This window comes from Cololabis saira, chromosome 15, assembly GCF_033807715.1.
Source record: "Cololabis saira isolate AMF1-May2022 chromosome 15, fColSai1.1, whole genome shotgun sequence".
In the NCBI taxonomy this organism is placed as follows: domain Eukaryota; kingdom Metazoa; phylum Chordata; class Actinopteri; order Beloniformes; family Belonidae; genus Cololabis; species Cololabis saira.
The window spans coordinates 43,840,435-43,858,688 of NC_084601.1; the positions used below are offsets into that span (position 1 = coordinate 43,840,435).

General features: G+C 40.8%; 1 protein-coding gene across 1 annotated transcript in view; it reads left to right on the forward strand.

The window, feature by feature from the left end:
* trappc9 (trafficking protein particle complex subunit 9) overlaps positions 1 to 18,254 on the forward strand; it is a 242,784-nt gene that overhangs the window by 56,579 nt on the left and 167,951 nt on the right. Inside the window, exons 12-13 of the mRNA XM_061742257.1 lie at positions 2,094 to 2,233; positions 5,984 to 6,069. Coding sequence (XP_061598241.1) covers positions 2,094 to 2,233; positions 5,984 to 6,069 — 226 coding nt within the window. The remainder of the gene's footprint in view (positions 1 to 2,093; positions 2,234 to 5,983; positions 6,070 to 18,254) is intronic.

Consider the following 18,254-nt stretch of genomic DNA (forward strand, 5'->3'; position numbering starts at 1 on the left):
AACGGAGGAAAACATTTCTTCTCTCCAAAACCCCAAACAGTTTTTTCCTAAGATGTACACTTTTCAAAATATGAGCCCTCAAGTGAGGACTGGAAATCACTTTTTCGTCAAACCTGAGTGCAGAATGTCGGGTGGTAGAGTGTGGATGCCGTTAAAAATTACCTGAATTTTTATTTGTAACTTCAGCTCACGGCCAAACCGTAAAAAGGAGACAAATAATTTTTGGTCAGAATGTAGACATAGGTGTTGGGATTCATAAAATGTGACTTTGACAGGCGGGGTATGCACAACATTTAAACGGGTGGGCTAGAGCGACACCAATACCTGTCTCAGTCCCCATTGGCTGTAATGTAATCAAACGTTTTCTTCAAAAGAATCTCACTCCGCCTTCGCACTGAGCTTACTCACTCATTTTAAGGAATGTCTGAATAAAATTGTCAGAATCTGCCGGGTTCTGTGTCTCTCACGATGTTTTTGTTTTTCTGCTACGAGCTACGGTTTGATCACAAATCAGAGTTATTTGAGACCTTGTCAGAAGCCAAAATCTGGGTTTTTCTCACAGCCAAACCGGAAGGTTCTGAAGAGAGGTTCTTGTTGTCGTAGCAACCAGAAGTCAGCTGCTGACTCATTCAGCCAGAGCTAGTCACATGACTCAGTCACTAAAGTCTTCATATACTTTAACCTCTGGGTTGTAGGCTCTGCACCAACGCAGAGCCTACACCGTTGCCATCGTGAACCTTCGGACTTCTCCAACACTCCATTTCGCTGTTCCCCCCAGAGCGCTAGGGGGGGTGCGATCTTTTCCTGAATGGTTTATCCAACTTTTCCGGTCACAGTGAATCAAAGAGATAAGGACAGCTATTGTGCAAAAAAACCAAAACCAAAAAAATCACACACACACGAAGAAAAGGGCACTGAAAGTTCACGACTGCTTCACGAACTGGAACTGGAAATGCGTTGCTACCAAGCGAACCAATCGCAGCCTCTCGGTCTGCGTTGGTCTGCGACCTTTCGACGCGTAGTTACAATTTTTGGGAGGTGCACGTCAGGCACGGCGTGGCGTGCGGCGTGGGGTGCGCGACGTGGCGCAACCTGCACGCCGACACGCTCTGTGTCGATTTAACGCAGAACCAGAATCCAGCCTTCATGATCTGAAGGTCGTGGGTTTGAATCCTGGCACTGGTGTCACTTTGTGCATCCTTGGGAAAGATGCTTCACTCTCGGCTTCCTCACTTCACCAGGTGTATGAATGGGTCCCTAGCTTTACCTAGCTAACTTTGCTAGGGGAAGTATCCAGATAGACTAGCATCCTATCCTGGAGATGGTTACCATGGTTACCACCTATCCTGTGGGTGGTTACCATGGTTACCACCTGTTCGTTCGTTCGTTCGTTCGTTCGTACTATCGTTCGTTCGTTCGTTCGTACTATTGTTTGTTTGTTCGTTCGTTCGTTCGTACTATTGTTCGTTCGTACTATTGTTCGTTCGTTCGTTTGTTAGTTCGTACTATTGTTCGTTTGTTCGTTCGTTCGTACTATTGTTCGTTCGTTCGTACTATTGTTTGTTCGTTCGTTTGTTCTTTCGTTTGTTCGTACTGTTGTTCGTTCGTTCGTTCGTACTATTTTTCGTTCGTGAGTTTGTTCGTTCGTTCTTTCGTTCGTTCGTACTATTGTTCGTTCGTTCGTTCGTACTATTGTTCGTTCGTTCGTTTGTTCTTTCGTTTGTTCGTACTGTTGTTCGTTCGTTTGTTCGTACTATTGTTCCTTCGTTCGTTCCTTCGTTCCTTTGTTTGTTCGTTTGTTCGTTTGTTCGTTCATTCGTTCGTACTATTGTTCGTTCGTTCGTTCGTTCGTTCGTTCGTTCGTACTATTGTTCCTTCGTTTGTTCGTTCGTACTATTGTTCCTTCCTTCCTTCCTTCTGTCCGTCCGTCCGTCCGTCCGTCTCTAACCCCTAAGTTTTGAGGTATAAAACTAACCGTGGCTCTAACCCCCTAACAGTAAAGTTTTGAGGTATAAAACTTTAACCCCCTAACAGTAAAGTTTTGAGGTATAAAACTGACCGTGGCTCTAACCCTAACCCTCCGTCTCCTCCAGGTCGGTGAAGCTGCTCAACCTCCCCGTCAGCCTCCGTCCTCACAAGCTGAAGGGTCTGCAGGGAAACGTGTCCACGGCCAGTCCCTTCATCTACTCCCCCATCATCCTGCACACCCGGGGGGGGGACAAGGACAAGATCGGTGAGTCTGCAGGACCGAGGGGGGGGGATAAAAGTAGCTGCTTTTAGGTTTGAGTTCACTTTTCTAGCTGATTCATTTTCACATAAATATCTCCCTCTTACTCCTCCATCAAAGACCTCAGTACTTCAGGTTCTTTCTGATCATAATTCACCTCAAGCTGAGCTGCCAGGACCGTATGTCCATCCACACCTTGATACTCTTCCGTAGAGAATGACAACTTTTCCATGACATATATTTCATATATTATTCCTACCCATTCATCTATAGTGGGGGATTCAGGTTTTAACCACCTGTTTGTAACAGCTTTTTAGCTCGCTGCCAGGAGTATCTAGCAGTTTCTTATCTTTGTTATTCCACCCCTCAAATTGGACGTGAGAGAGCCTTTCCTTCCTGGGTAGCTGGTTTCTGGCTGCTCTGGTGTTTGTGGCGCTGCCTCATCTCTCATTCATGAATATCAGTCCAGCGCCAGATCTGGTTCATCCATTATTCAGGAGCAGAGATCAATGATCCTGATGGGTTTCAGATCAGAGTATCTGAGTATCTGCAGCTTTGCAGTCGGAGCCAGATGAAGTTCCAACCTCGCGGCCCTGGTACCATCGGGGGGAATCAGCCGGCAGAAATCCAGCAGAAAAACACTAAAGTGTTGGTTTTTGGGTCTATTTGCCAGTTAATTGGCAGATATTGTATATAAATGAATGGATGGATGGATGGATGGATGGATAAACAAACTTATGGATGGATGAATGGATGAATGGATGATGGGTCTCAGCCTGGGGTCCAGGTTGTCCAGGTCAGACGGCAGAAATACACTTTTGTGTTTGTTTTCGGGTGTATTTGCCAGTTTTTTGTATGTATTTCCCAGTTTTTTGGGTGTATTTCCCAGTTTTTTGGGTGTATTTCCCAGTTTTTTGGGTATTTCCCAGTTTTTTGGGTGTACTTCCCAGTTTTTTGGGTGTATTTCCCAGTTTTTTGGATGTATTTCACAGTTTTTTGGGTGTATTTGTGTGTTTGTTTTTGGGTGTATTTCCCATTTTTTTTGGGTGTATTTCCCAGTTTTTTGGGTGTATTTGTGTGTTTGTTTTTGGGTGTATTTCCCAGTTTTTTGGATGTATTTCCCAGTTTTTCGGGTGTATTTCCCAGTTTTTCGGGTGTATTTCCCAGTTTTTTGGATGTATTTCCCAGTTTTTCGGGTGTATTTCCCAGTTTTTTGGATGTATTTCCCAGTTTTTTGGGTGTATTTCCCAGTTTTTTGGATGTATTTCCCAGTTTTTTGGATGCATTTCCCAGTTTTTTGGATGCATTTCTCAGTTTTTCGGGTGTATTTCCCAGTTTTTCGGGTGTATTTCCCAGTTTTTTGGATGTATTTCCCAGTTTTTTGGATGTATTTCCCAGTTTTTCGGGTGTATTTCCCAGTTTTTTGGATGTATTTCCCAGTTTTTTGGGTGTATTTCCCAGTCTTTTGGATGTATTTCCCAGTTTTTTGGATGCATTTCCCAGTTTTTTGGATGCATTTCTCAGTTTTTCGGGTGTATTTCCCAGTTTTTCGGGTGTATTTCCCAGTTTTTCGGGTGTATTTCCCAGTTTTTCGGGTGTATTTCCCAGTTTTTCGGGTGTATTTCCCAGTTTTTCGGGTGTATTTCCCAGTTTTTCGGGTGTATTTCCCAGTTTTTTGGGTGTATTTCCCAGTTTTTTGGATGTATTTCCCAGTTTTTTGGATGTATTTCCCAGTTTTTTGGCTGTATTTGTGTGTTTGTTTTTGGGTGTATTTCAGAGCTATATTTATATTCATATATTTCCCGGTTAATTGGCGTCTATCAGAGCTTTGCCTCCGTCCAGACCTCAGGTGGTGTTCGCTGAGGAGACAGTTATATTATGGATGTCTTTCTGTAGACGGCTTAATTTCCCAGGGTGCTCGGCTGCAGGTCCATAAATCTGCTGCTGCAGCGACTGAGCTGGTTTTCAGGCCCTTTTCCAAGTCTGTTCTCAAAAATGGACTTTCCTGATGAACTCTGAAGCATTTCAGAATAGAGATTGTTCGGTCCGGGGACTCGCACCGACAGCTCTGTCAGGGTGTGGATGCAGACGTGGAGGGAGGGGGGGGGGTCCTACCTTTGAGATAAGATTCTTATCTCTACATCTTGGATGGATGGATGGATGGATGGATGGATGGATGGATGGATGGATGGATGGATGGATGGATGGATGGATGGATGGATGGATGAAAAGTAATAGTTGGTCACCATGTTTTGGTCCTGAGGAGAAACTCGAAGCGTGTCAGATGTTTTAACTTCCGGCTCTCGACAAAGGCGGACGCTATTTTTCCTCTCTCCCTTATCTATCTGCCCTGCTACTGTTTGTTGTCTCGTCTTCAGAGCCTCTTCTTTTTCACTCCTCCGAAACTCTACAATCATGGAATTGATTAACTGGTCTCTCAGCACAATTGACCAAATTTTTGCAACCAGAAGTCAGGGGGTAAGGGAGCCCTCCTGCACCGACGGGACATTTTTTTCTGGATATACAATGGATTCCTACAAATACTGGAAACCTTTGTGTCTCAAAATTCTGTCTGTCGAGGACGTTGAAGATGCTTCATAGTTGGATTTATGATAGCAGGATTTCTCCTGATCATCCTCCTGATCGGAGGAGGGGGATTCCTGGTGTATTGATAAACGCGTAAGACGTTGACAGCTGTTTTGGCTCTTTCAGAGCTGCTGGACGTGGCTGAAGGGTCAAGCAAGGCGATCAACACTCAGACTTTAAGGCTGGGGGAGCAAAGCCGTAAGCTGGATGTGATTCTTGAGCAGAATCGCAGGCTGGCGGCGTCTTTGAGCTCACTGGCAAGATTGATAAGACCTTGGAGAAGTTGGAAGCTCGGCTTGGTGGGAATTGATCACAAATTCGTCTGATTGAAGTTGCCACTGATGAACCAGAGACTTGAAGGCAGACGGAAAGTTACTGGGAGCTGCCTGTTTTCAATATAATTGTTGATTCTATAATCTGGCCTTGACAGAGCGGTCTCAGGCCGATCGCTCTGGTCACAATCTTTCTGGTGGAATGTAAACAAGATGACTCTGCCCCCACTAACCCTCCCCTCTCCCACGAACACCTGTGGATCCCTGTCTCAGAACTGTAGGAGCCGTTTGATAACATCAAGGACATTTGGCTGAGAGCAGCTCTGGGTGAAGGTTCACGGACTTATCGCGTCACAGACACTTGAACACTGAAAAACACATACACTTCCCTCAACATCCACGCCTTCCTTGGCTCCTCCCTCTTATCAGCCCCCCCCCCCCCCCCCAACAGTCTCCGGGTTTCGAGCGTCATGACGGCGATCACTTGGATGTGCGGGGACCCCCCCCCCCCCACACACCCACACACCCACATGCAAGTCTCGTGATGTCTGTTTGTTCTGTGTGCTGCTGGGGTGTTTTTTTGCAACTTGATACTGTGTATTGTATGATATTCAGTGTGAAGATGTATTCCCCCCTATCCCAGTGTTACCCTTTGGAAAACAGGCACACAATACCATCGTGCCGCCGCCGGTGTATCCGAAGTCAAAAACAGTTTTCTAAGCTGACCTAATAAACCTGATTCTGATGTCCGAACACCGATTTAATTATGTTTCATGAAATTATTGTCAACTGTTTCGGATGTTGAGTATTTCCCCAGACGTCCAACACTAACGAACCTCCTAACGAACCCCCCAACGATAACGAACCCTCTAACGAGCTGATATGTTTGTGTCCTCAGACTTCCAGTGGGTCCAGGGAGACGTGTGTGAGGTCCAGCTGATGGTTTACAACCCCATGCCCTTCGAGCTGCGGGTGGAGAACATGGTGGGTGGAGCTCTTAATTAATGCTAATAACTTTTAATAACCGTTAATAACTGTTAATAACTGTAAATGACTGTTAGTAACTGTTAATGACTGTTAATAACCGTCAATAACATGTCCTTTGAGCTGTGGGTGGAGAACATGGTGGGTGGAGCGCTTAATAACAGTTAATAACTGTTAATAACTGTTAATAACCGTGAATAACTGTTAATAACTGTTAATAACTGTTAATAACCGTTAATAACCGTTAATAACTCTTAATAACTCTTAATAACCGTTAATAACCGTTAATAACCGTTAATAACTGTTAATAACCGTTAATGACTGTTTATAACTGTTAATAACTGTTAATAACCGTTAGTAACTTTTAATAACCGTTAATTAACTGTTAATTAACCGTTAATAACCGTTAATAACCGTTAATTAACCGTTAATTAACTGTTAATTAACCGTTAATAACCGTTAATGACCGTTAATGACCGTTAATGACTGTTAATAACCGTTAATAACCGTTAATGACCGTTAATGACTGTTAATAACCATTAATAACTGTTCATAACCGTTAATAACTGTTAATAACGTTAATAACCGTTAGTAACTTTTAATAACCGTTAATTAACTGTTAATTAACCGTTAATAGCCGTTAATAACCGTTAATAACTTAATAACCGTTCATTAACCGTTAATTAACTGTTAATTAACTGTTAATTAACCGTTAATAACCGTTAATGACCGTTAATGACTGTTAATGACCGTTAATAACTGTTAATAACGTTAATAACCGTGTGTGAGGTCCAGCTGATGGTTTACAACCCCATGCCCTTGGAGCTGTGGGTGGAGAACATGGTGGGTGGAGCTCTGAATGGCCGTTAATTACCGCTAATGACCGTTAATGACCATTAATAACCGTTAATTAACCGTTAATTAACTGTTAATTAACTGTTAATAACCGTTAATGACCGTTAATGACCGTTAATAACTTTTAATAACCGTTAATTAACCGTTAATTAACTGTTAATAACCGTACATAACCGTAAATAACCGTTAATAACTTTTAATAACCGTTAATTAACCGTTAATTAACTGTTAATAACCGTACATAACCGTAAATAACCGTTAATAACTTTTAATAACCGTTAATTAACTTAATTAACTGTAAATTACCGTTAATAACCGTCAATGACCGTCAATGACCGTCAATGACCGTTAATAACAGTTAATAACTGTTAACAGTTGGGCCGCTCGGTGGCGCAGTGGGTTAAGCAGCGGCTCATATACTGAGGCTACAGTCCTCCTGCAGCGGTCGCAGGTTCGAATCCCGGCCCGCGCACCTTTGCTGCGTGTCGTCCCCATTCTCTCTCTGTACCCCTTTCCAGTCTGTATCTCCAATAAAGGGCCACTAGAGCCCAAAAAAATCTTAAAAAAAAAAAAAAAAAAAACTGTTAACAGTTAATAACTGTTAATAACCGTTAATAACGGTTAATAACTTTTGATAACTGTTCACCAGAAAGATGAACAACTCCAAAAAAAGCAGATAATTTACTGACGTCTGTTATGAAAAATTTTGAGACGGTTTTAAAGACGACGGCCCCAGATTTAACATGATTCATCATCAAATATGCGGACGACTCTGTCCTCGTGTCCCGACTGATTGTGACCCCGGAGTTGGACATTTACGTGTCGAAGACGCAGAAAATGGAGTTGGATTTTAGGGAAACTAAAACATTTCGACTTTTTTCTCGAAGTGCATAATAAAAAAAAATGTCTCCTCAAATATTTTTTCTGATACTCGTAGTGCGATGACACTTTTTATTGGTGGATTCGTAGAAGATTAATGAGTTATCGTGAACGAGTTGAAGAAAGTTTGATTTATTAGACTGTTTTGTTTTGCTTTATATGTTTTATCATCTTATAACCCTTATGTTAATAACTGTTAATACCCGTTAATAACTGTTAATAACAGTTAATAACCGTTAATAACTGTTAATAACTGTTAATAACTGTTAATGACTGTTAATAACCGTCAATAACATGTCCTTTGAGCTGTGGGTGGAGAACATGGTGGGTGGAGCGCTTAATAACAGTTAATAACTGTTAATAACCGTGAATAACTGTTAATAACTGTTAATAAACGTTAATAACTTAATAACCGTTAATTAACCGTTAATTAACTGTTAATTAACCGTTAATAACCGTTAATGACCGTTAATGACCGTTAATGACTGTTAATAACCGTTAATAACGTTAATGACCGTTAATGACTGTTAATAACCATTAATAACTGTTAATAACCGTTAATAACGTTAATAACCGTTAGTAACTTTTAATAACCGTTAATTAACTGTTAATTAACCGTTAATAACCGTTAATAACCGTTAATAACTTAATAACCGTTAATTAACCGTTAATTAACTGTTAATTAACCTTTAATAACCGTCAATGACCGTTAATGGCCGTTAATGACCGTTAATAACTGTTAATAACGTTAATAACCGTGTGTGAGGTCCAGCTGATGGTTTACAACCCCATGCCCTTGGAGCTGTGGGTGGAGAACATGGTGGGTGGAGCTCTGAATGGCCGTTAATTACCGCTAATGACCGTTAATAACTTTTAATAACCGTTAATTAACCGTTAATTAACTGTTAATAACCGTTAATGACCGTTAATAACTTTTAATAACCGTTAATAACTGTTAATAACCGTTAATAACTGTTTATAACTGTTAATAACCGTTAGTAACTTTTAATAACCGTTAATTAACTGTTAATTAACCGTTAATAACCGTTAATAACCGTTAATAACTTAATAACCGTTAATTAACCGTTAATTAACTGTTAATTAACCGTTAATAACCGTTAATGACCGTTAATGACCGTTAATGACTGTTAATAACCGTTAATAACGTTAATGACCGTTAATGACTGTTAATAACCATTAATAACTGTTAATAACCGTTAATAACTGTTAATAACGTTAATAACCGTTAGTAACTTTTAATAACCGTTAATTAACTGTTAATTAACCGTTAATAACCGTTAATAACCGTTAATAACTTAATAACCGTTAATTAACCGTTAATTAACCGTTAATTAACTGTTAATTAACTGTTAATTAACCTTTAATAACCGTCAATGACCGTTAATGACCGTTAATAACTGTTAATAACGTTAATAACCGTGTGTGAGGTCCAGCTGATGGTTTACAACCCCATGCCCTTGGAGCTGTGGGTGGAGAACATGGTGGGTGGAGCTCTGAATGGCCGTTAATTACCGCTAATGACCGTTAATGACCGTTAATAACTTTTAATAACCGTTAATTAACCGTTAATAACTTTTAATAACCGTTAATTAACCGTTAATTAACTGTTAATAACCGTTAATGACCGTTAATAACTTTTAATAACCGTTAATAACTGTTAATAACCGTTAATAACTGTTTATAACTGTTAATAACCGTTAGTAAGTTTTAATAACCGTTAATTAACTGTTAATTAACCGTTAATAACCGTTAATAACCGTTAATTAACCGTTAATTAACTGTTAATTAACCGTTAATAACCGTTAATGACCGTTAATGACCGTTAATGACTGTTAATAACCGTTAATAACGTTAATGACCGTTAATGACTGTTAATAACCATTAATAACTGTTAATAACCGTTAATAACTGTTAATAACGTTAATAACCGTTAGTAACTTTTAATAACTGTTAATTAACCGTTAATAACCGTTAATAACCGTTAATTAACCGTTAATTAACTGTTAATTAACCGTTAATTAACTGTTAATTAACCGTTAATAACCGTTAATGACCGTTAATGACCGTTAATGACTGTTAATAACGATTAATAACTGTTAATAACCGTTAATAACTGTTAATAACGTTAATAACCGTTAGTAACTTTTAATAACCGTTAATTAACCGTTAATAACCGTTAATAACCGTTAATAACTTAATAACCGTTAATTAACCGTTAATTAACTGTTAATTAACTGTTAATTAACCGTTAATAACCGTTAATGACCGTTAATGACTGTTAATGACCGTTAATAACTGTTAATAACGTTAATAACCATGTGTGAGGTCCAGCTGATGGTTTACAACCCCATGCCCTTGGAGCTGTGGGTGGAGAACATGGTGGGTGGAGCTCTGAATGGCCGTTAATTACCGCTAATGACCGTTAATGACCATTAATAACTTTTAATAACCGTTAATTAACCGTTAATTAACTGTTAATTAACTGTTAATAACCGTTAATGACCGTTAATGACCGTTAATAACTTTTAATAACCGTTAATTAACCGTTAATTAACTGTTAATAACCGTACATAACCGTAAATAACCGTTAATAACTTTTAATAACCGTTAATTAACCGTTAATTAACTGTTAATAACCGTACATAACCGTAAATAACCGTTAATAACTTTTAATAACCGTTAATTAACTTAATTAACTGAAAATTACCGTTAATAACCGTCAATGACCGTCAATGACCGTCAATGACCGTTAATAACCGTTAATAACTGTTAAAAGTTGGGCCGCTCGGTGGCGCAGTGGGTTAAGCAGCGGCTCATATACTGAGGCTACAGTCCTCCTGCAGCGGTCGCAGGTTCGAATCCCGGCCTGCGCACCTTTGCTGCGTGTCGTCCCCATTCTCTCTCTGTACCCCTTTCCAGTCTGCATCTTCCACAAAGGGCCACTAGAGCTCAAAAAAATCTTTAAAAAAAAAAAAAAAAAACTGTTAACAGTTAATAACTGTTAATAACCGTTAATAACGGTTAATAACTTTTGATAACTGTTCACCAGAAAGATGAACAACTCCAAAAACAGCAGATAATTTACTGACGTCTGTTATGAAATATTTTGAGACGGTTTTAAAGACGACGGCCCCAGATTTAACATAATTCATCATCAAATATGCGGACGACTCTTGTCCTCGTGTCCCGACTGATTGTGACCCGGAGTTGGACATAAACGTGTCGAAGACGCAGAAAATGGAGTTGGATTTTAGGGAAACTAAAACATTTCGACTTTTTTCTCGAAGTGCATAATAAAAAAAAATTTCTCCTCAAATATTTTTTTCTGATACTCGTAGTGCGATGACACTTTTTATTGGTGGATTCGTAGAAGATTAATGAGTTATCGTGAACGAGTTGAAGAAAGTTTGATTTATTAGACTGTTTTGTTTTGCTTTTGGGGTAACGTATTGCGTCAGGGGTAACGTATTGCGTCACGCATCGCGTCACTTCCTGGTGTTTGCGGTCTGTGCTGCTGCCGTTTCACGGCGTTTGCAGGCTCAGATCTCTCCCGACTTTTTATCTAAAACTTAGACTTTTTCTGGTAAAATAGCACTATATCTGGTACATTACTGTCTTTATTTCAACACTCGCTCATTTTCTCTTCTGTAACTTTCACTGTCACCAATCACCGATACATTTTCTGTCCGTTAGCCTCCGTTAGCATCTTAGCATGGCCGCTCCGGCTCCCACCGCTTCACCTCTTTCCTGCTCAGTGTGTGAAATGTTTAGTTATTCCTCTGCCTCCTTTAGTGAAGACGGTAAGTGCTTAAAGTGTAGTTTATTTGCAGGGCTGGAGGCGAGGCTCAGTCAGTTAGAGGTCCGGTTCGGCCAACTAAACCATAGTCCGAGAGCCTCCTCAGCTAACCAGGCTAAGCTAGCGGCGGACCGGCCCGTAGCAGCTGAGCGTAGCCGCTCCCCTGCAGCTCCCGAGCAGCCGGCCAGGCAGGGCAGCTGGGTGACGGTTCGGAGGAAGACTAGTCTTAAAGGGCTCACGGAACACCACCACCCGCTTCATGTGTCTAACAGATTTTCCCCACTTAGCGACACATCTGTTGAGAAACCGACCCTGGTGATTGGAGACTCCATAGTCAGACATGTGAAGCCGACTCCAGAGACCTTAGTTAGGTGCATCCCGGGGGCCAGAGCGGGCGACATAGAAGCAAATTTGAAGCTACTGGCAAAGGGTAATCGTAAATATGGTAAAGTTATCATCAATGTCGGAGCTAATGACTCCCGTCTTCGCCAGTCGGAAGTAACCAGAATGAATATTGTCTCGGTGTGTAACTACGCCAAAAGTATGTCGGACTCCGTAGGTTTTTCTGGTCCCCTCCCCAATCTGACCAGCGATGACATGTTTAGTCGCATGCTCTCGCTCCGCCGCTGGTTGTCTCAGTGGTGTTCAGAAAACGACGTGGACTTTATTGACAACTGGGAGACATTCTGGGGAAAGCCCGGTCTGATTAGAAGGGACGGCATTCATCCCACCCGGGATGGTGCAGCTCTTATGTCTAGAAATCTGGCCAATGTTATTAGACACTCCCCCTGACAATGCAGGGTCCAGGCCAGGATGCAGAGCTGTAGTTTAACAGGGCTGGAGGCGAGGCTTAGTCAGTTAGAGGTCCGGTTTGGCCAACTAGACCATAGTCCGATAGAATCCTCTGCGGACCGGCCCGTAGCAGCTGAGCGTAACCGCTCCCCTGCAGCTCCCCGGCAGCCGGCCAGGCAGGGCAGCTGGGTGACGGTTCGGAGGAAGGGTAGTCTTAAAGGGCTCAGCGACACATCTGTTGCTTCTCAAGGACCAACGCCTGCCAACAAAACTGTAGGATTGCATTACGTAATTAGCGACTCTAAAACTGTAGGATTACATGATATTGGAGACTCTGGCCAGGTGCCTAGCAAAATAGAAGTGGTTGCAGTTCCCCGCCCTCCAAAAGTTCACCAGGTGCAGCGTTATAGACGCGTTAACCAAGATAACCTTGTAAAAATTAAAACCAATGCACATTTGGTACCAATTACAGACCGAAAAATTAGATGCGGACTACTAAATATACGATCATTAAGCTCTAAGTCTCTGTTAGTAAATGATATAATTACAGAGAGCAGGAGTGATATTTTCTGCTTAACAGAAACATGGTTACAGGAGGAAGAGTATGTTAGTTTGAATGAATCAACTCCGCCCGGCTACTTTAATCACCACATTCCTAGAAGCACGGGCCGAGGCGGAGGAGTCGCAGCAATTTATAACTCCGGTCTCCAAACAAAAATTGAACCCAAGTGCAACTATAATACATTTGAAAGCCTCATGCTTGGTCTGAAATTTCCGAGCCGGAAATCAGAGAAGCCAGTTGTGTTAGTGGTAGTGTACCGGCCCCCTGCTGGTGCGTATCTGGAGTTTTTGTCTGAATTTTCAGATTTCCTTTCTGGATTATTGATCAGCACAGATAAATTCATCATAGTGGGTGATTTTAACATTCATATGGATGTTGAAAGCGATAATCTTAAATTAGCCTTCGATTCTCTTCTAGAATCAATGGGTATCTCACAAAAAGTGGATAAACCGACGCACTGTTTTAATCATACTCTCGATCTCGTTCTCACCTACGGTGTTGAAACTGATGGTCTGTTGGTGTCACCTGTAAACTCCCTTTTATCCGACCATTACTTAATAACGTTTGAATTTAATTTTGTTGATGTTGAAGTGCAAAATAGGAGGTATTATTTTAGCAGATGTTTGTCTGATGAAGTTATTGTTAAATTTAGGGAGGCCATTGCTTATCTTACGACAGTGCGAAATAGTGATGTAGTCGAGGCCAGTGACCTGGGTTCTACCTCTGCAGATGTTGATTTCCTTGCTAGTAACACTGCTGATTTGTTGCATTCAGCTTTAGATGAAGTTGCTCCTTTGAAAAGGAGGGTTTCTAGCCACAGGAGCTTAACTCCCTGGTATAATTCAGATATCCGCATGTTGAAACAAAACGTGCGTAAAATGGAAAGGAAGTGGTACTCTTGTAGGTCTGTAGACTCTCATCGTGAATGGAAAGATATTCTAATAGTATATAAAAAAGCCATTCGCAAAGCCAGAACAGCTTATTATTCAACGTTGATAGAGGATAACAAAAGTAACCCACGTTTTCTGTTCAGCACTGTAGCCAGGCTGACAAAGAGTCACAACTCTGTTGAGCCGTGCATTCCTGCAGCTCTCAGTAGTGAGGACTTTATGGGCTTCTTCAACAGTAAAATCGCGAGAATTAGAGAAGAAATCAACCAGCCGGTTGTAGGTGTTTCTTCAGCTTTAGCGACTTCCCTAGGCTCTGACTTGTCTCTAGACTGTTTTGATCCTATAGACCTCCCTGAGCTGACTTCACTCGTTAATAGAGCTAAGTCAACCACATGTATGTTAGACCCCATCCCGACTCGTCTATTCAAACATATTTTTTCTCTTATTGGTACGACAATACTGGACCAAATTAACTTATCCCTAAGTTTAGGATATGTACCACAGGTTTTCAAAGTCGCAGTAATTAAACCTTTACTTAAAAAACCTTCTCTTGACCCAGACACCTTAGCTAATTATAGACCAATTTCCAACCTTCCATTTGTGTCTAAAATTCTGGAAAAGGCAGTTTCAAGCCAGTTATGTGACTATTTGTATAGAAATGATCTGTTTGAAGTCTTTCAGTCAGGGTTCAGAATGCATCATAGCACAGAGACAGCACTTGTTCGAGTCACGAATGACCTCCTTATGGCCTCAGATAAGGGATTAGTGTCCATACTGGTTCTACTGGACCTCAGTGCTGCTTTTGACACTATAGATCATGGCATTTTACTGCACAGGTTAGAGCATGTTGTTGGGATTAAAGGGACAGCTCTATGTTGGTTTAAATCATACCTATCTGACAGGTTCCAGTTTGTTCATGTACATGAGGTTTCTTCAGAACAGTCAAGGGTCTGTTATGGTGTTCCGCAGGGTTCAGTGCTAGGGCCAATCTTGTTCAGTTTATACATGCAGCCGTTGGGAAGTATAATCCAGAATCACGGCATACACTTTCATTGTTATGCTGATGATACGCAGCTCTATTTGTCTATGAAGCCGGATGAAACAGAACCGTTAGTTAAACTTCAGGCATGTCTTAGGGACATCAAGGACTGGATGTCCAGAAATTTCCTGCTTCTAAATTCAGATAAAACAGAGGTTATCATTCTTGGTCCAGAGCATCTTAGGAAGGGATTAGATGGTGTTGCGATGGCTTCCAGTGCAACTGTGAGAAATCTTGGTGTTATTTTCGATCAGGATTTGTCGTTTAAACCATATGTCAATCAGGTTTGTAAAATAGCCTTTTTCCATCTCCGTAATATTGCAAAGATTAGGAAAATCCTCTCACAGAGTGATGCAGAAAAACTAGTTCATGCGTTTGTATCTTCTAGACTAGATTACTGTAATGTGTTGTTAGCAGGATGTCCAAGTAATTTGCTGAATAGGCTCCAGCTGATCCAAAATGCAGCAGCACGAGTACTGACAGGAATTAGCAGGAGAGACCACGTCTCTCCAGTGTTAGCGTCGCTCCATTGGTTACCCGTAAAATTCAGAATCCAATTTAAAATTGTATTACTTGCGTATAAAGCCCAAAACGGCTTAGCTCCGCATTATTTGCAAGACCTGATAGTGCCTTATGTTCCTGTCAGAGCTCTCCGTTCTCAGAGTGCAGGTTTACTTGTAGTTCCTAGAGTATCTAAATGTAGATTTGGAGGGCGGGCGTTCTGCTATCAGGCGCCACTACTATGGAACCAACTTCCAATCTGGGTTAAGGGGGCTGACACCACCTCCACCTTTAAAACTAAACTTAAAACATTTCTGTTTAGTAAAGCCTATAGTTAGTGTTTAGTAAACCTCTAGCTGGTGTTGGTAAATCTCTAGGTAGTGTAAACTTTAGTGTGTCAGAGTCGCTCCTGTGGTTTCTTGTGCTGGCCCCCCCCTTCTCCTCCCTTTTCTCTCTTTTGTCCATGTTGCAGCATCCTTTGCCGGACACCGGAACCTGCAGGTGGTCGTGGGTGGCTTGTAGCTTGCATTACGGAGCACAAGTCTTTCCCCGACCCTGCACCCCAACCTGGGACTTGCTGATTGGGCCGGAGCTTCGGGAGCTGCGTGCTGGCCTGCGGTCCCCACCCCTGGTCATCCCGTTGCTGCCCCCCCTTCTCCTCCCTTTTCTCTCTTTTGTCCTGCAGGTGGCCATGGGTGGCTTGTAGCTTGCATTACGGAGCACAAGTCTTTTCCTGACCCTGCACCCCAACCTGGGACTTGCTGATTGGGCCGGAGCTTCGGGAGCTGTGTGCTGGCCTGCGGTCCCCACCCCCGGTCATCCCGTTGCTGCTTCCACCTGCCTGCTGTGCTGTTGCCGTCCCTGACCCACCAGTCTGGCCCTCGGCAGGAGGGTCCCCCCTGATGAGCCTGGTCCTGCTCAAGGTTTCTTCCCTCCTAAAGGGGAGTTTTTCCTTGCCACTGTTTGGCTTAAGGTTTTTCTCCCACTAGGGGAGTTTTTACCTGCCATTGTTTATGTAATAACTGCTCGGGGGTCATGTTCTGGGTATGGGTCTCTGTAAAGCGTCTAGAGACAACTCTGTTGTATTAGACGCTATATAAATAAAATTGAATTGAATTGAATTGAATTGCTTTATATGTTTTATCATCTTATAACCCTTATGTTAATAACTGTTAATACCCGTTAATAACTGTTAATAACAGTTAATAACCGTTAATAACTGTTAATGACTGTTAATAACCGTCAATAACATGTCCTTTGAGCTGTGGGTGGAGAACATGGTGGGTGGAGCGCTTAATAACAGTTAATAACTGTTAATAACTGTTAATAACCGTGAATAACTGTTAATAACCATTAATAACTGTTAATAACCGTTAATAACTGTTAATAACGTTAATAACCGTTAGTAACTTTTAATAACCGTTAATTAACTGTTAATTAACCGTTAATAACCGTTAATAACCGTTAATAACTTAATAACCGTTAATTAACCGTTAATTAACTGTTAAATAACCGTTAATTAACCGTTAATTAACCGTTAATAACCGTTAATAACTTAATAACCGTTAATTAACCGTTAATTAACCGTTAATTAACCGTTAATTAACTGTTAATTAACCTTTAATAACCGTTAATGACCGTCAATGCCCGTTAATGACCGTTAATAACTGTTAATAACGTTAATAACCGTGTGTGAGGTCCAGCTGATGGTTTACAACCCCATGCCCTTGGAGCTGTGGGTGGAGAACATGGTGGGTGGAGCTCTGAATGGCCGTTAATTACCGCTAATGACCGTTAATGACCGTTAATAACTTTTAATAACCGTTAATTAACCGTTAATTAACTGTTAATAACCGTTAATGACCGTTAATAACTGTTAATAACCGTTAGTAAGTTTTAATAACCGTTAATTAACTGTTAATTAACCGTTAATAACCGTTAATAACCGTTAATTAACCGTTAATTAACTGTTAATTAACCGTAAATAACCGTTAATGACCGTTAATGACCGTTAATGACTGTTAATAACCGTTAATAACGTTAATGACCGTTAATGACTGTTCATAACCATTAATAACTGTTAATAAGCGTTAATAACTGTTAATAACGTTAATAACCGTTAGTAACTTTTAATAACTGTTAATTAACCGTTAATAACCGTTAATAACCGTTAATTAACCGTTAATTAACTGTTAATTAACCGTTAATTAACTGTTAATTAACCGTTAATAACCGTTAATGACCGTTAATGACCGTTAATGACTGTTAATGACCGTTAATGACTGTTAATAACCGTTAATAACTGTTAATAACGTTAATAACCGTTAGTAACTTTTAATAACCGTTAATTAACTGTTAATTAACCGTTAATAACCGTTAATAACCGTTAATAACTTAATAACCGTTAATTAACCGTTAATTAACTGTTAATTAACTGTTAATTAACCGTTAATAACCGTTAATGACCGTTAATGACTGTTAATGACCGTTAATAACTGTTAATAACGTTAATAACCGTGTGTGAGGTCCAGCTGATGGTTTACAACCCCATGCCCTTGGAGCTGTGGGTGGAGAACATGGTGGGTGGAGCTCTGAATGGCCGTTAATTACCGCTAACGACCGTTAATGACCATTAATAACTTTTAATAACCGTTAATTAACCGTTAATTAACTGTTAATTAACTGTTAATAACCGTTAATGACCGTTAATGACCGTTAATAACTTTTAATAACCGTTAATTAACCGTTAATTAACTGTTAATAACCGTACATAACCGTAAATAACCGTTAATAACTTTTAATAACCGTTAATTAACCGTTAATTAACTGTTAATAACCGTACATAACCGT